This window comes from Sphaeramia orbicularis, chromosome 8 (genome assembly GCF_902148855.1).
Source record: "Sphaeramia orbicularis chromosome 8, fSphaOr1.1, whole genome shotgun sequence".
In the NCBI taxonomy this organism is placed as follows: Eukaryota; Metazoa; Chordata; class Actinopteri; order Kurtiformes; family Apogonidae; genus Sphaeramia; species Sphaeramia orbicularis.
The window spans coordinates 34,198,917-34,222,896 of NC_043964.1; the positions used below are offsets into that span (position 1 = coordinate 34,198,917).

General features: G+C 36.4%; 1 protein-coding gene across 1 annotated transcript in view; it reads right to left on the reverse strand.

Annotated features, from left to right (window-relative positions):
- LOC115423891 (uncharacterized) overlaps nucleotides 1–23,980 on the reverse strand; it is a 92,326-nt gene that overhangs the window by 41,449 nt on the left and 26,897 nt on the right. The window contains 1 exon segment of the mRNA XM_075353490.1: nucleotides 8,477–8,485. Coding sequence (XP_075209605.1) covers nucleotides 8,477–8,485 — 9 coding nt within the window.

A 23,980-nucleotide genomic window follows, 5' to 3' on the forward strand; every position in this document is an offset into this window, starting at 1 on the left:
ATAATACCCATGTAAAAAAACAAAAATAAACCCTGTCCATTTCATAACAATAATACCCATATTAAAAAACACAAATAAACTGGTGAGAAAGAAAAACAGAACTCTACAAATTGTGGGAATTGCTCGATTTTTTTTTGAGGAAGTTCTCCCTTTCTTGATGCAGTTCAGTTTTTGTATTACAATATATCATTGTGACCCCCCCCACCACACAGTAATTCTCACTCATACAAAAACCTTTACATGACGTGGTTCGTGTTTACATTTGCAACATGACTTTGATTTGTGCTTTTAAAAATCACTTATGGTTAATGTAATGCATTTTGAGTCATTATCTGCACTTAAGTTGATAATTGTTGTATTGTGTGTAACATTTTACCACTATGAGAGCTGTGAGAATCTATAAAAACACTAAAATTGCAACGAAGGATGAAATTCAAATGAGGAAATAAAAGCTCCATGCAGAACTAAGTTGTACAGTACATTTCTACATGTTTCATTTCTTTACGCTGCATATCTGTATTTTTTAAGACAAACTCAGGAATAACTAGAAGCACTCGGAGAGCGCAGACCTCCGCCAAGGCTGATCAGTGGCCCCCCCTGTGGGCCCCCCCCCCCACGCCAAGGAGGTTATGTTTTTGCCAGGGTTTGTTTGTTTGTTTGTTTGTTTGTCTGTCTGTTTGTCTGTCCGTTAGTGTGCAACATAACTCAAAAAGTTATGGACAGATTTTGATGAAATTTTCAGGGTTTTTTGGAAATGGGCCCCCCTGTGGGCCCCCCCACCCCCGATCACCACCAAAATTTTATCATTTCTTCCTTATCCCATTTCCAACAAACCCTGAAAATTTCATCAAAATCTGTCCATAACTTTTTGAGTTATGTTGCACACTAACGGACAGACAAACAGACAGACAGACAAACAAGCAAACAAACAAACAAACAAACCCTGGCAAAAACATAACCTCCTTGGCGGAGGTAACAAGGAGGGGTGTTTATTCTCTGTACCGGTGTTCGAGCGGTGCAGCGTTTCCTTTTCAGGGGAAGGTTTTTGTTGCGGCGTGAGTCACTGTGGTAGTTATAGCTTCCACAGTGACTCAGCTCTAAACAAAAACTCCACCCTGAAAATGGACTGTCAGGACACACAGATTCTATCTGAAATATAATTATTATATATGTATTAATTTGTGTAATTTGTGTACTTTATTTAGTAGACAGATACTACTCTAGCTCATGCAATGTGAGATGATTTTATGCACACAATATACAGTTGCCCATTAAGTTGGGCAGTTAACTAATTTTGTTTGCAGGCACATTCTTCCTTTTATTCCTAGATATACACAATAATCACCTTTAACCTGGTGTAATGATTACATACTGAGTCCCAGTTACACTTGAGTCTATGAGAAGAGGTAAAAATGTTTATTCTAACTTTATAGGCAACAGTGTTTAATGCAAAGTCTCAACCACCTGAAACCAAAAGCATCTACTGATCAAAATTTTTAAATGCTTAATTGTTGAGCTATTAACCCATAAAGACCCAGTGCTACTTTTATGGATCAATTTTTCTCTCCATTTAACCTTGTCCTGATTGATTCATTACCATTTATTAAAATATCATCTTCTGTATTTTGCATTTTTCAGTGTAAGTCATGTATTTTAACATATTTAATTTACTGATCACATAGATCACAGCATTTATGAAAAACAATTTGAACATCTAAATTAAATATAGGAAATTAAATATAGAATAATACATGATTTACAGTAATAAATGCAAAAATACAGAGGATATTATAATAAATTTGATATATCACTTACGAATGGTTAAATAGATACAAAAATTCATTTGGGAACTGCCAGAAAAGTAACACTGGGTCTTTATGGGTTAAGAGTAACTTGAGTTTTAATGTTTTCATATTTTGCAAACCAGAAACCATTATTTAGTAAACGAAATACACATGATCAAAGTTAAAATTAACATGAGATAATGTTATTTATTTATTTTAATTTATTTGAGACTTAAATGAAGCAAACACTGAAGGACCTAATACAAAAGAGTAATTTCCTCCATTTATTTAGTAGTTTGTGTTATACGTTAATATCTAAATTTGGAACGTTTGAATTGATAATTTGTATGAAAAGTATGTATTATCTGTTGTTAGGTATTAATTTCATTTATTTATTTATTTATTTGTTTGTTTGTTTGTTTGTTTGTTTGTTTGTTTAGTTAATTTATTTTTTTAAATATTGCAAGAAAATCAAACAACAAAATAATTTTACAAAAAGAAAATAAACCATTCAAAAAGGAGCGGGAAGAAGTTTAACTTTTAATTTCCCGCCCCCTTACTCCATCCTTCACCTCCCCTAACTTCCTGTGTCAGATTCCCTAAGTAACTCAAAATTCCTCACATATCAGACTAAATTCTGACTATGCATAAAACACAAAATTGTTATACATATAGACTATAGACTGTCCATTTTGCAGCAGCATTTTACATTTAAATAAACTCTGTCCTTTCCATAGCAGTAATGGTGCACGTATCAAAATGAAGATAAACTCTGTCCATTTCATAACAATAATACCCATATAGAAAATAAAAAAAAAAAAAACTATGTCCATTGCATAACAATAATACCCATATAAAAAAAATACAAATAAACTGGTGAGAAAGGAAAACACAACTCTACAAACTGTGGGAATTGCTTGATTTTTTTGAGGAAGTTCTCCCTTTCTTGATGCAGTTCAGTTTTTGTATTACAATATATCATTGTGACCACCCCCCCGCCACACAGTAATTCTCATTCATACAAAAACCTTTACATGACGTGGTTCGTATTTACATTTGCAACATGACTTTGATTTGTGCTTTTAAAAATCACTTATGGTTAATGTAATGCATTTTGAGTCATTATCTGCACTTAAGTTGATAATTATTGTATTGTGTGTAACATTTTACCACTATGAGAGCTGTGAGAATCTATAAAAATCATAAAAAAGGATGAAATTCAAATGAGGTAATAAATCTCCATGCAGAACTAAGTTGTACAGTACATTTCTATATGTTTCATTTCTTTATACTGCATATCTGTATTTTTTAAGACAAACTCAGGAATAACAAGGAGGGGTGTTTATTTTCTGTACCGGCGTTTGAACGATGCAGCGTTTCCTTTTCAGGGGAAGGTTTTTGTTGTGGTGTAAGTCACTGTGGTAGTTATAGTTTCCACAATGATTCAGCTCCAAACAAAAACTCCACCCTCAAAATGGACTGTTATATATAAGTATTAATTTGTGTAATTTGTATTCTTTATTTAGTAGACAGATACTACTCTAGCTCATGCAATATGAGATGATTTTATGCACACAATATACAGTTACCCATTAAGTTCGAATGATTTTATTTGCAGACACATTCCTGCTTTTATTCCTATTTATACACATCGGAAATCACCTTTAACCTGGTGTAATGATTACATACTGAGTCCCAGTTACACTTGAGTCTATGAGAAGAGGTAAAAATGTTTATTCTAACTTTATAGGCAACAGTGTTTAATGCAAAGGCTCAACCAACTGAAACCAAAAGCACCTAGTGATCAAAATTTTTAAATGCTTAATTGTTGAGCTATTAACCCATAAAGATCCAGTGCTACTTTTATGGATCAGTTTTTCTCTCCATTTAACCTTGTCCTAATTGATTCATCACCATCTATTAAAATATCATCTTCTGTATTTTGCATTTTTCAGTGTAACTCATGTATTTTAACATATTTAATTTACTGATCATATAGATTACAGGCGTCAAACATGCGGCCCAAGGGCCAAATCCGGCCCGCCAAAGGGTCCAATCTGGCCCATAGGATGAATTTGTGAAATGTAAAAATTACACTGAAGATATTAATCAGTAGTGTAAAAATCATGTTATTTCAGGTTCCATACATACACATATAAACCAATTAGATCTCAAGTGGGTCTGACCAGAAAAATACTGTCATAATAACCTATAAATAATGACAACTGCAGATTTTATCTTTGTTTTAGTTTAAAACAATAAAATTACATGAAAATGTTTACATTAACAAACTATCCTTTTACAAAAAATGCAAATAACCTGAAGAAATATGAACAATGAAATGTCTTCAGAAAAGTAAATGCAATTTCATTAATATTATACCTGTTACTAAATGTTTTGTATATTTGTAATTGTAATGTAAGTTGTAATGCACATGTGTAAATGATAAACTGGTAAACTGAGGCAGAATATTGTTAAAACTGCACTTGTTTTTCTTAAGACATTTCAAGTTGTTCATGTTATTCAGATTTTTAAAGAAACGATGTAGATATAAACCTTATCATAATGTAATTTAACTTTTTTCACTGGTATTATTTTACCGGTCCGACCAATTTGAGATCATATTTGGGTGAATGTGGCCCCTGAACTAAAATGAGTTTGACACCCCTGATATAGATGTTCATGAAAACTCAGACTAAATTTAAGGGCTATTACATCAAAAAGGAAAAAACAGAAGAAAAAAATGACCTTTTGCAGCAAAATCTATCATTAACTGAACATAAATCCAGTGTTTCCATCCACTGTCATTGATGGTAAATAAATGTTGTAGAAGATGACAGTGTTTCCACATTCACTACGGAGCCTCTGAACGTCCAAATGGGTCATATCTGATGACCATGAAAAGATGGCAAACTGCATTTTACACCAATTATTTACATATGTTGATAGGATTGGTGAATCAATGGGTATTAAACAGTTTAGATCAGTAAATTATTTTGGTTGATGGTGGATGTTTGGGTCTTTATGGGTTAATCCAGTCACTACGTTAACCCTTTGATACATGAATTATGAGAACCTTAGTTAAGATTTTTTTCCTGAGTGTTTTTATTCCTCGTCAGGCATGAAAAAAACGAGATTGATTGTTTGTTTTTTTGTTTTGTTTTTTTAATTAACCTATTTTTCATGGAGTTACAAAAATGTCCACTCATTTGGAAACCATGTGTTTAAATTTTGAAGTGAAGAAACAGGTATTTAAAAACAATATCAGAAAGTGATACAGGGTCAAAACACAGTATTTGAAATCTCTCTGACGGGACATTTTTAGAAACAATTTGACAGATTAGTGTTGCTAAATGACCCACATTTTTACTTTTAAATTCATTTTTGCTTTAGGTGGTCCATAAATGATTATCCAAAACAAGGAGCTACTTTATATTGAAATAAATGTTGGAATGGCAATCAATTAAAGTTCGCTCTCTGACGGGACATTACTGTGTTTTGACCCTATACTGTGTGAAAAAAATGAAACAAAAACATTTTTGATGCAGCTAATCTGATGTTTTCTCACCTTTTATCATACTCTAATACTAGTTCTTACTCACTTCATGGAGATAATATAAGAAAAAAAAAACACTTTTTATTTAAGAAAACAATAACAATTACCAATTGATTTACACTCAGTCATGTTACTGCAGATCAGGTTTATCAAGAACATAGAGTTACAGTCACGGTATGAATGTCAGTGTTATGGGATGGTGCTGATATGCAACTAAAACAACAAAACCCATGAATATACAAGAGAACATCTGTAGAATAGCTGTCCACTGTAGTGACCAGTATGCATGAAAGGGTTAAAATAATGCAAGTAAAATGCCATTTGTTAGCTTTTCTAGAAGACAGTCAGAGGCTCTATAGACTCTTAGAGACAGTTGTTTTTACATTTATTTCACAATATATTTTAGGTTTTGTCTGTTTGGATATAATAACCTTTACATTTGCTCCGAGCATTTATGAAAAACAATTTGATCTGTAAATTAAATATATGAAAACACATGATTTTCACTGAAAAATGTAAAATGCAGAGGATTGTAAAATAATGAATGACAGCAAATTGCTTTGGAGAGGCTTGTTGTAGAGAAATAAAATAGTTGTAGGTATAGTAGTAGTTGTTGGTCTTTTAGGGTTAAGAAGTACATTTAAAATATAATTCATTATTTCATACATGTATATCTATACATATTATGTATGTGTACATGTATGTATATGAATAAACTTGTATATACAGGATAATTATTGTTTACCTTTTTTGATATTATGTGTGGACTAGGAGAAACATTTGGCCAGTTCCTTTGTATGTCTGGTAAAAGATGACTTTAACTTAACTTATGACATTCACCTAGTTTTCATGACACACTACATACAACCTACACATGGCTTATGAGACCCAGTGTTTATTTATTTTCTGTCAACATCATTCACACCATTTCCTTTAAATTGGACGGTTTTTGTCGTAGCATATATCGCTGTGGCCGCTGTACTGCACTGTAGTATAACCCGGAACAAAAACTGAACCCTGAAATTTGACTGCCAGGACATACAAAGATTGAATCTTACACTGTGTTAAGTATCATTTCTGTAAAAGAACTGTTCATGCTCTAAGCCAATTAATCTAAAGTCATCAAATCCTCTTCAGTCAACTAACATTTTGAGTATGTTTTCAAAATGAGTGACTTTTGGTTTCAGTTCCGCTCATTTCAGTTCAGGATTTTTGTATCGCCTTATATCACTGTGACCCCAGTCATACACAGTAGTGAGTCCTCAGCCAAAAACCTCTCATCTCATACACGGTTAATCTTTCTCTAGCAAGGCAAGGTAAGAAAAGGTTTATTTATGGTATAAAGTGTACTTTACATGATGAAAAACAACATAAGGACTACAATAAAAACAAAATGATTAGACATTAAAGCCGTGAAAACTGTAATTAGATTAAAAGCACTGAGTTAATGGTTGCAGTTATTAAATGAAGTCACTGGATATTTAATTAATTATTAAAATGATCGTCAGAATAGGAAACAGACTTACAGTGTAATAAGAATAGTTTTACAACTATCATGGGCATGTGAATAGAAATATTTTTAGTGTGGATTGAACCCATAAAGACCCAAACATCCACTGATGACCAAAAGCATCTACTGATGTAAACTGTTTAATACCTGCTGATCCACTGATCCTATCAATACATGTAAATAATTTATGTAAAATGCAGTTTGTCATCTTTTCGTGGTCATCAGATATGACCCATTTGGACGTTCAGAGGCTCCGTAGTGAACGTAGAAACACTGTCATCTTCTACAACACTGATTCGCCAGTAAAACCCATGGAGTTGGATCAATGACAGTGGATGGACACACTGGGTTTATGTTCAGTTAATGAGAGATTTTATTTAAAAAAGTCACTTTTTTCAGGTTTCTCTGTTTTGATATAATAAACTTTAAACTTACTTTGAGTGTACATGAACATCTAAATTAATGTAAGAAATTGAACACAGGAAAATCCACAATTTACACAGAACCATGTAAAATACAGAGGATAAAATTATAATAAATGGTGATGAATAATACGTAATAAAAGAAAGAAAGGTTAAATACACAGAAAAATTAATTTGGGAACTGACACAAAAGTAACACTGGGTCGTTATAGGTTTAAAAACTGGTTTAATTTTAGGTGCATTTAAGTTTCATTAAAACTACTTTTTTTTTTGTTTTTTTTTTGGGGGGGGGGGGTTATCCCAGTGATAATGGAGAGACATTTGTTTCTTTATTCATCAATCAAATGGAACAGATTTGCACCAAAAAAGAGATTTGAGAGCAAAAGACAGTATGTAACAATAAAAAAAAAAAAAAAAATTGCTTATAGATTTGATTGATGAATAAAGAAACAAATGTCTCTAGATAACTAATTTTAATATGTATTTTCTTTATAATTTTAGCATTTGCAATTTACTGTGCATTAGAAAATGAGACTTTTTAAACAATGGTTGAAACAACTGTGTTAATATGTGTGTGTAGTTACAGAAAATTCATTTTTACTCATATTAAACCCTTATCTCTGTTCTTAAAATGCCGATTCCTCAAACACATTTACCATCTAATAACTAAAACTAATGAAATTTGGCATCAAAATAAACATCAAAAGAGTGAATGTTTACTGAATCATGCAATGAAATGCATGCTGCATACTGGATATTATAATCCATTATCATCAAACTTTCGGAAAATGAATGAAAGAATGAATGAATGAATGAATGAATGAATGAATTAATTAATTAATTAATGCCATCCTTTTTTTAATCCCTGCTCTCTTGAGGAGAACTCTTTTGGAATACAAGAAGCAGTGGAATCGATGGCAGGTTTTTGTGGCAGATTGTATCACTGTGGTAGTTGTTGTACACACCAGCACAATGCTAGACAAAAACTTCCCCCTGCACACTGACTGTCAGGACACACAAACATATAATATAAACACCATAATATAACAAGTAACATTAACTTTAGTTTACATGACATGGTTTGACAGATCACTTTGTCATTTCTTTTGTAGTAAAATTAAATTTACTTTGTGAATCATCATCAGTGTTGTTTGTGCTTCAGTTCAGCACAGGTTTTTGTTGTACCATATATCACTGTGACTACCCCATCCCACTCCAGCCACACTGGCAAATACCAATACAAAAACTCATATTTAATGTGTCATGTGAGTTTTCACTCAATAGGAAAACTGGTTTCATATTTGTGTAATTTCTTAAAATTATGACATGAAAATCTTTTTATCCTCTATTTTATTTTACAGTTTAACCATTTCAGGTTTTATTGTGTTTTTGTAAAATACAGTTAATAGTTGGTGTTTTTAACAACCTGGAAAATGCAATTAAAAAAAAAGGTCTTATTTTAATTCTCTGATTTGGTCCTCTAATTAAAAAGTCCATTGTACAGTAATATGAGTGATATATAAACACTATCCTGTCTGTTTACCAAGTCTAGAAAATGTTCAGACTTAAATCAAAGCGGTGGTTTATGTTAATGTGCTGTGAATCGTTGCTGACAGATTTTTGGAAAACATACAGTGGAATAGCCAAAACCACCATAATACATAACATCACAACCAGAGGTGCTTTCACTCAAAGTCAAAATAAATTTAGTTGTAATTACTGTAAAAAAAAAAAAAAATGTGTAAATGTAGCTTTTTTGTTATATTCAATGGAAGGAATAATAATAAGGGTTTGAATATGATCCATCAATGACGCGTAAAACTGCATATATGTAATATACTGTGATTAACCCACTTTACACTGTATAAGAATAACGATCTGTCATTAAATGAATCAATTATGAAAAAAAAAAAAACACATCGGAATTTTGCATATTCTTAATTGAATCTGTATGACATTAGCTATGAACCCATAAAGACCCAGTGTTACTTTTGTGGCAGTTCTCAAATGGATTTTTCCTCCATATTTAACGTTTCTTAAATGCTTAATCACCATTTAATTGTAATATGATCTTCTTTATTTTGTATTTTTTTCAGTGAAAATCAGGTGTTTTCCAATATTAAATTTACTAATCATATAGTTCATTATAGCTCAGATTAAAGTTGAGGGTTATTACAGTAAAAACAGAAAAAAAAATAAAAAGCAACTCTTTCAGCAAAACATATCATTAATTCAACATAAACCAAAGGTGTCCATCCACTGTCATTGATCCAACTCCATGGGTTTTACTGGTGAATCAATGTTGTAGAAGATGACAGTGTTTCCACAGTAACTATGGAGCCTCTGAACATCCAAATGGGTCATATCTGATTACCATGAAAACCATGAAACCATGAAAAGATGACAAACTGTATTTTACACCAATTATTTGCATGGATTGATAGGATTAGTGGATCAACATGTATTAAACAGTTTAGATCAGTAGATGTTTTTGGTCATCGGTGGCTGTTTGAGTCTTTATGGGTTAAAGTAACTAAACTAATTCTAAATTTATTTAATGTTTTATGGTATTTTTTTTAACTGATATGATATTACATACACCCTGCTCCCACCTACCCTAGACCTTATGAACAGATTTCATTACAAGAATCATATTTTAACACGAGTGGTCCACACTGACAGATTTCCAGTTTTAAAACCAACCAAACAGAGGCATGGCTGCTTAATACTGAGAAGTTGGATCTTCCTCTACACAGCATGACTTTTAGGAGGAATGGAAACATTGTTCATGTCCAAAACCCTTTTAATCATTCATAATTTTGAGTATTATACATTATTGTGTCAGCACAGTTTTTGTTTGGTTTGTGAGTTACAACAGTACACACTTTGCTTTTTACGTTGTGCCTTTTTATGTGAATATAAAGGTGTTTGGAGTAACAAATTTTCATATAGAGAAAGGATAGTTAGTATAGTCCAAATGGGGTCAGCTGACATTTCTAGTAATTGATAAAAATAAAAATAAAATAAAATAAAGTAAAATAAAAACTTATGAATAAAAAATATATGGTGAGTTGACAGAGACAATCTCAATACATAAAAGACATGACAAACTGTGAAGCTGAAACTGAAGCACTGTGGTACTGTTTATCTTTCAAATGTTCATTGTGGTCAGTTTCAGATGCTGCAGCTCTTTCATAATTCATAGTTTGAGTTCTTGTTTGTTCAGTATTAATTGTCAGCCTTGTAAATCCAAGCTGGACTGACTGTACATATCCTGACCAAGGAAAATCAAATTCTCACTTTGTGCAATAATCTACACCTGGCTTTTCTGCCTCTGCCCATAATAATATACATTATATAGACTAAATGTTGTCTAAAATTAATGTTTATTAGCAACATTGTATAGTAGTGTTTTTCAACCTTGGGGTAGGGACCCCACATGGGGTCGCCTGAAATTTAAATGTGGTCGCCTGAAATTTCTAGTAATTGAAAAAAAAATTAAAACTTACTAATAAAAATGTACATTATATAACCTATCCATCCTTGTATTGAGGTTTTCCTGTTTAATATGAAGCTATACTAAGACCAAGCTATGGGTTTTCTGTGCAAGAGTTTCACAGCTTTATAAAAAAAAAACAAAAACAAAAAAAACAAAAAAAAAAAACTGTCCACCACAAAGGTCATGCCATAAAGACAAAAAAACAAAACAAAAAAAACAAAACAAAACTAAAAAAAAAAAAAAAAAATGCATCCAAAACAAAACAAAACAAAACAAACAAAACAAAACAAAACTGTTGCATTGTGATGTTTACAATATAGGCAATTAAAAAGCCAAAACTTGTACTTTCCTGGGTCTCAAGAGGTTAATTAATTCATTCATTTTCAGTGAAAAAATTATTAAACCAAGGAGCAAAGCTTGTTTGAGAACCATGGAAGCAGAGAAATTAGTCTGTAATTGGAGAATAGGCACATATTTAATGTTAGCTGTCAGTGGGTTGTATATATTAAGCAGTAACTGAACATGTAACCCTTAAAGCTAATGCGTTAGAAACAGAAAAATAGGTAAGAGATAAGACGGATCTGAACAACTCTGACTACACTCACTGAGTCAGAGCATGTTGTTTTACCACTGCCTCAGACTCACTCACAGTCTGTCTGTATAAACCTGGACACAAAAGCATGTGTATGTCAAAGCACATCCAAAAGCAAAATGAAAGTAGAATACAGAACTAAGTTTGTGTTGTATTTACCAGAAAGCAGTGAAAGCATTAGAAAAGTTACACATTTGGTCATATTCAGTATTATTTGTCTGTTGTTTGGTCTGTCCTCTAAAGGTTGAACTGAAGTAAATATAAATGAAAGACATCGAGACATAGCATTTACTCCTCATCTTTTACACAGTTATACAGTCAGATAAAAATTAAGATTAAACTTATTTTACATTCTGACATTTTATATTCTGTAAAACTCCTTTTACCATTTATGTATTTTACTTTTACAATGATTGTAAATGTTCAACTAAAGACACTGAAGACATGAATCATACAGAAGGTAACTACTTTCCCACTTTGCCACTAGATGGAAGTCTTCACCTATTTTTCCATAACATTTCACATCACTGGCATTTGTCAGTATGGTTTCAATGTTTCTGTCATTTTTCTTTTCTTTTTTTTTTTTTTTAGCCATTTTAGCTTGATGAATAAGAATATGAATGCTTTGCGTACATACATTGTAAATGCTATATTGTCCTAGAGAAGCTATACTTGTATTTAATTATAATAATTATTATATATATTATAAACCTGGTTACTAACCTACTGTTTTGTTTTGGTTTGGTTTGTCTGTTTTTTGTCTTCTTGTGCTGCTGAATACTTGAATTTCCCTCGGGATTAATAAATTATCTATCTATCTATCTATCTATCTATCTATCTATCTATCTATCTATCTATCTATCTATCTATCTATCTATCTATCTATCTATCTATCTATCTATCTATCTAATTCATACAACAGGTTTACAGACCAGGTAAATGCAGTAGTTTTCCATTACTTTTTCTTTTCCTTTCCACTGATTGTTATCCAGCAGTGAGGCTAACAAGGCCTCTTTGGATGACTCTTACAAGGAAAACTGAGCGGAAATGCAGAAATCTAACTTTATTTATGTGCACCCAAAATCATTACTCTACAGTACAGTACAGTTGTGTGCATTTAATATTCACAAAATACACATACACATAAAAATACAACAGTGAAGTTAAACTGAAAAATAAATTAAAGAGAATTGATAAAACAAGTAACAAAGTTTAAAATGACAAATAAAACAAAGGCACATAAAAAAAAAAAAAAAAAAAAAAAAAAAAAAAAAAAAAAATTACTTTTGCAAATCGCCATAAAGAAATCTCCCTCAGATCCTCATTCATGCCTCTGGACAGGGCAGGGGGGGGGGTCCACAATGGTTAAGTGTGTTCAGTGTGTTAAAGGTTACTGTGTGTAATTCTGCATTTTTTTTCCTTATAATAATGGTTTTATGGACTGATACTTATAATATAGGGGTTGAGTGATTAGATGGAAGTCTTCTCTTATATGTGGGATTTCTGGTAACAGCAAAAAATAAATAAATAAAAAAATAAAAATAAAAATAAAAATGAGTAACGTATATTCACAGACATTATTGATCCAACAAGTGTCATATCCCTTTATTCCATTGGTATTCATTTAAAATGGACTGAGACAAAGCAGAAAACTGTTCTTGGGTCTGATGAGTTGAAATCTGAAATTCAATCAGTCAATCAAAATTTATTTATATAGCACTTTACAACAACATGAAGACCAAAGTGCTTTACATCTAAAAGCAGGATTAAATTATAAGATAGAAACACTTTAGTCAAATACCATAAATCTGCATAAAACACACGATACAGACACAATACACAGTGATTAAAAAAAGACCAGAGATTAAAACAGTAGTTCCCAACCTTTTTTGGCTCATAACCCCATTCTAACGACATACATTTTTGGTGACCCCAGAATGTTTTGCAAAAATTAACTTGTTTTTGATCATGTAATAGTTTGCTATACTGCAGTGGTTCCCAGTCTTTTTGGGCTCGTAACCCCATTTTAACATCACAAATTTCTGAAGACCCTAGACATTCAAAATAGAGACTTTTTTTTTTTGGCTAAAATTAATTTGTTTTTGATTGTGTAATAGTTTGCTATAATATGTTACAAGTAAACATTAATTTTAGAGGACATTTAGACTATATAACGTAATTTTTTATTAGTACTGTGACGGCCCCGCACCTTCCGGGCACTAGAGGCGCTGTCAGTTTCCGTTGCAGATGGCGACGGCATAATTGATGACACCTGTGGCGGTCCAGCCCTGACTATATAGGCAGCTCGCCCGTGATGATCATTGGCTCTCTGGCTGGCTCTCTGGCTCTCTGACTGGCTCTCTGGTTCTCGGGCTCTCTGGTCCGGCCTGGTCTACACGCTCTCTGTCGGGTCTGGTCTCGGTGCTGCTGGCTGTCTGGTCTGGTCCTGCTCTGCCCTGCTTTGCTCCTCCTGGCTGGCGTTTCTGCAGCATTCTATGTTTTTGTTATTATTAATTTATTTAATAAATCTTTGTTACTTTTTCACCACCTCCGTCTCCATTCTGGTCACCACCTCAGAGCCGGGTTGTGACAAGTGGGGGCTCGTCCGTTTGGTTTCCTTGATCATGTGACAAGTGGGGGCTCGTCCGTTCAGTTTCCTTGATCACATGACAAGTGGAGGCTGTCCGGTCCTTGGTCCATGTGACAAGCGGAGGTTTGTTTGATTCATTCATTTTTTTCATTAGCGGTAGTCTCAGCCGTGTGGGCGGGGACTACATGATTTTGTGAATGACTGGTTGTAGTAGTGTCCACGTGACGTGGCGGTCGGGTGTGTTTTTTCATTGTGCATGTGTGCGCAATCTGTCTGCTTTTGGAGACTTGAGGTGAGTCTGTTTGTGTGTAGAGCGAGCCAGATGTGTGTTTTGTTCATGTTCAGCTGAGTTTAAACTCTGAGCTCTGTTCATGTCATTTCACACTGGTGTGTCGCTGCTGTCTGGTCCCTGTAGGCTCAGAGCGTCTTCCCCTTTGGAATTCGCTGGGGGGGCTCTTTCGTAGGTGGTGTTGACCGTGGGTAGAGCAGTTGTCTCGGGAGCACGTCCGATGTTTTAGTTGAAGTCGCCGTTTATCCGGTTGCTTCACTATGCATGCGGGATTCAGTGCATAAATACCCACCACCAGTAGACACCTGAAGACTAGGGAGGAGCTTAGAGAAGTTTCTGCTAGGCAGATAGAGGGACTGGCTGCGGTGGCTGTGGGGTGTGTTCTGGCTTTTGGCTCAGGAGTTTCAGGTGAGTTTTAGTGTTAAAATGGCCTCGGTAGAGGATTTCCTGTCTGCTCCTTCAGAGGAGTGGTTAGACAGCTGTTCCAGAGAGCAACTGGTTAAAGTAGCTGAACATTTTGATTTGGATGTCGGTGATAAGCGGCAGAAAGTCGTTATGAGACAGATTATCAAAGGCAGTCTGTTAGAGAGCGGAGTTCTTCGGTCTAAGCCTCAGGTTGGCTTGACCGTAGATTCTGGTGCTGCGTTGGTCTCTGATGTGGGAGACACAGGCTTAACGTTTGAACATCGCAGGGAATTGCTTTTACTGCAGCTGGAGCTTAAACGGTTAGATCTGGATGAACGAAGACTGAGTTTAAGTCAGGGTCGTGGACCCGGTTCTACTCAGTCCTCTGAGGTTCCGCGTTTCGATGTGGTTACTAACTTACGTCTGGTCCCTCAGTTTTGTGAACGGGACCCAGACACATTTTTTTTCTCTGTTCGAGCGCGTGGCCGACAGCCGGAACTGGTCTGACGCAGAGCGCACGCTGCTGCTCCAGTGCGTCCTGACAGGGAAGGCGCAGGAAGCATATTCTGCTCTGAGTCTGGCCGAGAGTAAAGTTTACGGATCTGTCAAAAAGGCTGTGTTAAAAGCATATGAGCTGGTGCCTGAGGCATACCGTCAGCGGTTCCGCACCTGGCAGAAACACAGTGGGCAGACTCATATGGAGTTTGCTAGAGACTTAATTACACACTTTAATCGCTGGTGTTTGTCACTGGGTGTTGAGTCTTATGAAGCACTATGTGAGTTGATAGTGTTGGAGCAATTTAAAAACACCGTTCCTCCACACATAGCTGTTCATATTGACGAGCGCAAAGTGAAAACTGTGACCGAAGCGGCTGCGCTCGCGGATGAGTACGTGCTGACGCACAGAGGCCATCAGTTTAGTGGTGGTGTAGACCCTGAGGACAGCAGGTTCCGTTCGTCTGGTAGACAACGGGAGGCTGGGTCTGGGTCCTGGAAGCAGGACGCATCACCCCGTTTTTCAAATAACTCTAAAATATGTAATTATTGCAGAGGCAGGGGCCATTGGAAAGCAGAATGTCCACGCAGATCTGGTAAGAATGCGCAGGTTAAGCCCGTGGTTCTGGCTGCTCCTGTGACACACTCTGTTTCTGTGGACACCTGTGGGGTCAAAATCAATCCTGTTCAGACTAATTCCTGTGTGCCCTGTAGCGACGTTAAATCTATGAATGATTGTGGTTTGGCACAATCTGATTTTTCTGCGTTCATTTCAGATGGTCATGTGTCTTTAGTGGGCGCTGATGTTTCCACTCCAGTGAAAATCCTGCGTGACACAGGTGCATTCCATTCTTTTATTCTGGGTTCTGTGTTACCGTTTTCTGACAGCACGGCCACTGGAGATTTCGTTCTGGTCCGAGGAATGGGGTTGACGGTCATACCTGCTCCCATTCATAAACTCCATCTTAGTTGTGGGCTGGTGACAGGTGAGGTGGTTATGGGGGTGCGTCCTGCCCTGCCTGTTCCCGGAGTACATGTTATCCTGGGTAATGACCTGGCTGGTAGCAGGGTATGGGTTGATGCTCCGCTTTACCCGGTTGTGACGTTTTCTCCATCTGTCCCCAAAATGCCTGAACAGTCTGTCCAGGACGAATCTGATGTGTACCCGGCATGTGCGGTTACTCGCGCTCAGAGTAAAAATCAGTCTGAGGCGGAGCATTGTGAGGATGTCCGTGACACATGTGCTTTGTCTGTACCTGACTCCCTTCTGTCTGTTTCCCGTAGTGAGCTGATCACAGAACAGCGTGCTGATCCGACTCTCTGTGAGCTTGTGCATAAGGTGCTATCAGCTACTGAAGGTAACAGTGCGGCTCAGTGTTATTTACTGCTGGATGACCTGTTGGTGCGTAAATGGACGCCCCACTGTGACAGTTTCTTTGGCGAACCGGTGTTTCAAGTTGTTGTTCCCTCAAAATTCAGGGAGGAGGTGCTTAGGACTTCTCATGATCAGTCAGGACATTTAGGGGTTCATAAAACTTATAATTACATTCTTAAGTATTTTTTTTTGGCCCCGTATGAAAAAAGATGTGTCAAACTACATCAAATCGTGTCACACCTGTCAAATTACAGGTAAACCAAATTAAACCAGCTCCTTTAGCTCAGATTCCAGTTGCGGCTCAACCTTTTGAGCACCTGATTATTGATTGTGTTGGCCCATTACCACGTTCCAAATCAGGTAACTGTTATTTACTCACCGTGATGTGTCAAACAACGAGGTATCCAGCTGCTTATCCGCTTCGCACAATAACAGCGAAGGCTGTGGTTAAAGCTTTAACACAGTTTATTTCAGTGTTTGGAATACCTAAAATAATTCAGAGTGACCAGGGTACAAATTTCTCCTCAAATTTATTCTCACAGGTTCTTAAACAGCTAGGCGTGAAACATAATAAAGCTTCTGCATTTCATGCACAGAGCCAAGGTGCATTAGAACGATTCCATCAAACCCTTAAGTCTCTGTTGCGCAGTTATTGCGTAGAGTTGGATCAGGACTGGGATGAGGGGTTGCCGTGGTTATTGTTAGCTGCCAGAGGGGTGGTGCAGGAGAGCACTGGTTTTAGTCCGAATGACCTGGTGTTTGGTCACGCAGTTCGCGGCCCATTGACTCTCCTCCGTGACTCTGTGGTTCCGTCTGAACCTCCTCAGTCTCTCGTTGATTATGTGCAGGGGTTTCGACGTCGTTTAGTTTTGGCTGTGGAGATGGCTAGGGGAAATCTAGCCTGTGCACAAAGTAAAATGAAAAGATTATATGACAGGAAATCTGAAATTCGGGTATTTTCTCCTGGTGATCAGGTTCTGGCTTTATTACCGCTGGTGAACTCACCGTTCCAGGCTAACTTTCAGGGTCCATTTTCAGTTTTGCAGCGGACTTCAGATGTCAGTTATTTACTGTCCACTCCAGGTCGCAGGAAGGAAAAACAGCTGTGTCATGTTAACCTGCTGAAGCCGTACCACCCCCGTGAGTTCCAGTCTTTTGGGGGCGGGGGGTGTGCGCAACAGCAGGACGCAACACCTGCGCTTGCTGTTGCTGCCGCTGATGTGTGTTCAGTAAATGTCACACCTGTGGTACAGAATGATGAAGTCCGTGCACCTGATGAAAGTATGTTGTGTGGCAGACTGAAAAATTCTGAAACACTGAATAATAATAATCTTTCACTGGGTCACCAGGTGAAGGCTATTTCCCACTATCCTGTGCCGACCACCAAAAAGGAACTCATGCGTTTCCTTGGGTTAGTCGGTTATTACCGTTGTTTTTGTAAATTTTTCCACCATAGTTGCTCCCTTGACAGACCTGTTAAAGGCGAGGGCAAAATTCATCTGGTCTAACTCCTGTCAGCAGGCTTTTGACAGCGTAAAGACTGTTCTGTGTTCTCCTCCGGTCCTCGCGGCTCCCCGTTTGGATCAGCCCTTTCAGCTGCACGTGGATGCGAGTGACGTCGGAGCAGGTGCTGTGCTGCTTCAGACAGGAAGTGATGGCATTGACCATCCTGTTAGTTTTTTTTCAAAGAAGTTCAATGGGTACCAGATTAACTATTCAGTCATAGAGAAAGAAACTCTGGCTCTGGTGTGGGCTCTCCAGCATTTTGAAGTCTATCTGGACTGTAGTGTCCCACTGATCATTTACACTGATCATAACCCAATCACATTCTTGAACTCTTTGATCTGTCCGAACCGTAGACTGATGCGGTGGTTCCTGTTTTTACAGGCGTATAGTTTAGACATTCGCTATATTAAAGGCTCTGAAAATGTTGTGGCGGATGCTCTGTCTCGAGCCTGATTTTTTTTTTTTTTTTTTTATTTCATTCCCCATCTCTCTTAACCCGCTTGCTTCCATCCTTTCCTCCTCACTCTTAAATGGCTTCTCCAGGCGCCGGAGGTGCTGGGTGGCCGGATAGGGATGGTAGGCAGGTGCTGGTTTTAAGAGACAGAGGTAAGCATAAAATCAAACTTGCGTGTTTTGAATGTTTTGTTTAACGTATTTTCTTTCAGACGGTCCTCTTGGAGAGAGGCCCTTTCTTTTTTGGGGGGGGTGTGCGGCCCCGCACCTTCCGGGCACTAGAGGCGCTGTCAGTTTCCGTTGCAGATGGCGACGGCATAATTGATGACACCTGTGGCGGTCCAGCCCTGACTATATAGGCAGCTCGCCCGTGATGATCATTGGCTCTCTGGCTGGCTCTCTGGCTGGCTCTCTGGCTGGCTCTCTGGTTGGCTCTCTCTGGTCCGGCCTGGTCTACACGCTCTCTGTCGGGTCTGGTCTCGGTGCTGCTGGCTGTCTGGTCTGGTCCTGCTCTGCCCTGCTTTGCTCCTCCTGGCTGGCGTTTCTGCAGCATTCTATGTTTTTGTTATTATTAATTTATTTAATAAATCTTTGTTACTTTTTCACCACCTCCGTCTCCATTCTGGTCACCACCTCAGAGCCGGGTTGTGACAGTACGTTTTAATTTCTAAATTTTTTTTTAAATAAATTATTAGAAATTTCAGGTGACCCCAGACATTCAAAATGGAGACATTTTTTTTGGCTAAAATTAATTTGTTTTTGATTGTGTAATAGTTTGCTATAATATGTTGCAAATAAACATTACTTTTAGGCAACATTTAGGCTATATAATGTACATTTTTATTTGTAACTTTTAATTTTTTATCAATTACTAGAAATTTCAGGCGACCCCATTTGAATTCCAGGCGACCCCATGTGGGGTCCTGATGCCAAGGTTGAAAAACACAACTATACTATGTTGCAAATAAACATGAATTTTAGATGACATTTAGTCTATATAATGTATATTATTATGGACGAGGCAGAAAAGCCAGGTGTAGATTACTGCACAAAGTGAGATTTTTATTTTCCTTGGTCAGGATATGTACAGTCAGTCCAGCTTGGATTTAAAAGGCTGACAATTAATACTGAACAAACAAGAACTCAAACTATGAATTATGAAAGAGCTGCAGCATCTGAAACCGACCACAATGAACATTTGAAAGATAAACAGTACCACAGTGCTTCAGTTTCAGCTTCAGTTAGTTTTGTCTTTTATGTATTGTGATTGTCTCCCTCAACTCACCATACATTTTTATTAGTAAGTTTATATTTTATATTTTTTATCAGTTACTAGAAATTTCAGGTGACCCCATGTGGGGTCTGGACCCCAAGGTTGAAAAACACTGGATTAAAACCTAATAGTGTCTCAAACAGTGTCTGAAATTGAAAACGGTTTTGCTTAAACACTGAAGTTTCCCCACAGTGGGATCAGTAAAGTCTTTGTAGAATCCCATCAGTGATGTCAAAAATACCAGTAAAGGAAAAGGGGAAAAAACAGAAGTGAAAGCTTTTTAGCTGTGGGAGGTGTCCACATCCACAGTGTACAGTTTCTATGTATGAATAACAGTGAGTTGTGTATTTTGCTGTTCATGTGTGTTTTTCTCCTCTCTACCTGCAGGAGGAGCCCTAACTTTGCTTTAGTTTGCTTGTGGTTCCAGAAGCTGCAGTGGATTGGGTGAGGACTGATAACACATGCCACAGCTGGAGGCCTCGCCTGTCACCAAACCTAAACACTGTCATCCACATGTTTCCATAGCTTGTGATTTCTGTTCAGATTTAGTTGTAAATATTTGTAAATTATACACACATAAATTTGACAGGGGCAAAAAGATATTTTGTTAGATGACACGTTTTCTCCTTGTTTAGTTTAGTTTAGGTGGGTAAAGGGTTGTATTTTGTCTCCATTTCCTTTGTTAGTTAAGTGGGATTTAGTTCCATAGTGTTTTTTTTTGTTTTTTCCGACATTCACCAACAGTTTTTTTAAATGTGCTACTGACATGAAATACTGCTCAGAGCCTTGGTGAGTGATACAGTCTGTGGATTTGTCGATGGTTTTGGTACCCCTGTTGTTGAGAGTTTGTAATATAAATAAAAACAATTGGACCAACTATTTATTCCTTATTTTTATGAATCACTCAGGTGCAGGTTCAGGTTTAGTTTATTCTTTATTTGACAGGGACATTGTGCGGTCACATGATTGCACCAGAGTTAGCTAAGAGCTAATTTGCATCTGCAATCCCTGGGCAGGTAAACAGACGACACTTAATACAGAATATAAACCAAGACATTACATAAAACAATTGACAGATAATTTAAAAACAAAGCATAGATACAAGTACGACAATATAATATAAAGCTTTACATACAATAATAACAATGTAGCCTAAAAAATATATATATAATCTGTACAAAGCATAAACAGTGAACATAAACAGTATTAAAAGACCCTACTGTAGTTATTGCAGCGTCTTTAAAAAGATCAGGTTCAGATTATCTTATTTTTACCTGTAGGTATATTTGTTTTGCAGTTAGATGATGACATACTTTTGATATTTCACAAAACACTGTAAGTGACACTGATAATGAAACCAAGACATGAGCTCACAATAGACACTGAGCTCTGATTTAATATCAGCTTGTCTCAATATAAAAATTACCAGTAGCTTAGCTCATTGCATTTGCCAAAAGGTGTTTTCCATCACTGACATACAACAGAAGATCTGTCTTATGAATGGAGCTTTTAAGTATGTGGTGATTGATACAGTCTAGTTTTTGATGATATATAATTACAAAAAAAAATAAAAAAATTCTAAAACCTTTTATAACTCTTTAAAAACCTTCATCTTCAGTTCAGTTTGAACTAATGCTTAAAGAAACACCATGGAACTTTTGCTCGTGGGGTCCCCCTAAAGTCAAGAAATGGTATTGTCTGTAACAACTGTCGTAAAATCTGTATCCTGTAATACTCGCGCATTTGTTGACAAGCCATTGATGACGGCAAACTTCCTGAGGAAAGACTGTTAATGTGTGTTCAATCATGTCTTCAGGCCAGGTATAGTAGCCTTACAGCATTTTATACAAACATTAGAGTTTTATTTTTTAAAATATCAGAAACAAAAAACATTCCGCACATTAGCTACCAGCTGAATGAAACTGCGGAAGGCTGCTGCTTGAATAACTTGATGTATAGGCATAAACAGAAGGATATGATTTCAAAAACACAACCTGAAACACAGTAAGCTTAAATGCAGAAGATTTTATAGAAGAATGGATACTTACTAGTCCAACAGTAATTTTGAAAAGGAATTCCCAATTTGTTAGACATGTTTGTGTTATTACCTCCACCAAGGGGTTTGTCTGTTTGTTTGTCTGTTAGCAAGATAGCTCAAAAAGTTATAGATGGATTTGGATGAAATTTTCAGGAAATGTTGATAGTGACCAAGGCTATTATCGTTAACGAAAACGAACGAAATGACGAAAACTAAAATTGAAATAACATTTTCGTTAACTGAAATAAATAAAAACTCTAATTAAAAGAAAAAAACGATAACTAACTGAAACTGTATTGTGAGCTTACAAAACTAACTAAAACGTATACAAATTATGGATACAATTCCCTTCGTTTTCGTCTTTGTCAATGTCGGATTGATATGAAATTAATTTATTTCGCTCCAGCAGTTTGAGCTGGTGACACCATACGACACTTCCCAGTCTGTCATGTCTGGTCACTGGTGGTTCCCAGTGGTCTTCTGGTCCCCACTCTACCTGGAACATACAGACTAAAGCTGGGACAAAGCAGCACAGTCCTGTCTGGGGTTTACTTTAGTGATACATGGGTCAGGTTTTTTTTTTTTTTTTTGGCGTACCGTGTGTGTGCGCGTGAGTGACAGAGACAGAGCAGAGCTAAAGGACAGAGTCAAACAGGACTAGCATCCAGGTTAAAACTGGAGAGTTTATCACCATGAAAAGGCCTTCCAAGCCCTGAACTGCACAGTTTAGAAGAGGAGAAAAGAGGAGGATGAAAACTAATCCAATTACAGAGGTATGGAACCTGTTATAATGTTAAGAAACGTTTGATGTTACTAGCAACAGCTAGCTGAACTAAACTGAAGCAAAGTTGGCTAATAATGGAACTGGAGATGATTAAGAGGTGAGAGATCTGCTAAGGTGTGGTTTACTGATGAGGAACTGGGTTATATATGTTTATAAGTGGTTTATATATGTTTCTGTCTGCTTTAACTGCTGGCTGCTTTGTGCATCTCCTCTCATGCTTTGCACATCTTCGCTTTGTTTCACGTAAGTGACGTTGTGTATGGATTGCACCCCCCCTCAACCTGCTATAGGGAATTTATACATTGTACGGTACATTGTGTCTCTGCTCAGTCCATGAGCCGCCCTAACCCGACCCCCAAATAAAGTGTCCAGGGTAACCCATATCCACGCCTCACTAATTTCTTTGAATAGGATGATGAGGAAGATAAAATATATGAAATAACTAAAACTAATACTAAAACTAAACTAAACTAAAACTAAGCATTCAGAAAAAAAACGATAACTAATAAAAACTAACAAACCTGCTCTAAAAACTAATTAAAACTAACTGAATAAGAGAAAAAAAAGTCAAAACTAATTAAAACTAAACTATAATTTAAAATCCAAAACTATTATAACCTTGATAGTGACACAAGGAACAAATTATTAAATTTGGGGGGGCATTTTCTAGTATTATGTTTTTGTTTGCTCAAAAATAAAAATATTTGAGCATTGAGACCTGATGTATCAAATATAATACAAAATTGAAACTCATATATGGAAATTAATATTTGAAAACAACATTTTTTAGTTGTTCAGAAGGACCAGTAAAGTCTCAAATTTCAAAGAACTGGAATTTTCTGGCAGGGATTTAATGGCTCAGGCTTTCCAGGGTTCGATAATCTTCATAGTATGTGCAGTAACTGTTCTGGGGTCATACTAGACTCAAGTTCTTTTCCTGCAGCCTCTCTATGTAGTAGCTGTATAACCTTGACCTGCAGGTGAAGGTCAGACATTGATCTGGCATCACTGTTACAGACGTTAGTTGTGTCAACTGATCATAACTGACAGTTGTTAAAATACGAAAATGTTATTTTCATTGGATTTTGCAGAAGCATACACCGTAAAATGCAACGTTGTATAAAACTGAGCAAGACTAAGACATATGAATAATTACATAGGGCACTATTTATTTTTCTGTGGTGACTGACAATCATAACATCTCCTCTGTATTAAAATGTGTAAAAATGAAAGCAAAATAGATCTAAATAGTTCAAATCCGTTTGGAAAACTGATTACTCTGTTGACATTTTCAGTAGTGGTGTCATTTTGTTTATTGATTGGAGTTGTTTAGGTTTTTTCTTGCTGCTATATTAAATGAGTATCACCTTTATTCAACTCAGGATCACTTTTTTATGTTAATGCTGCAC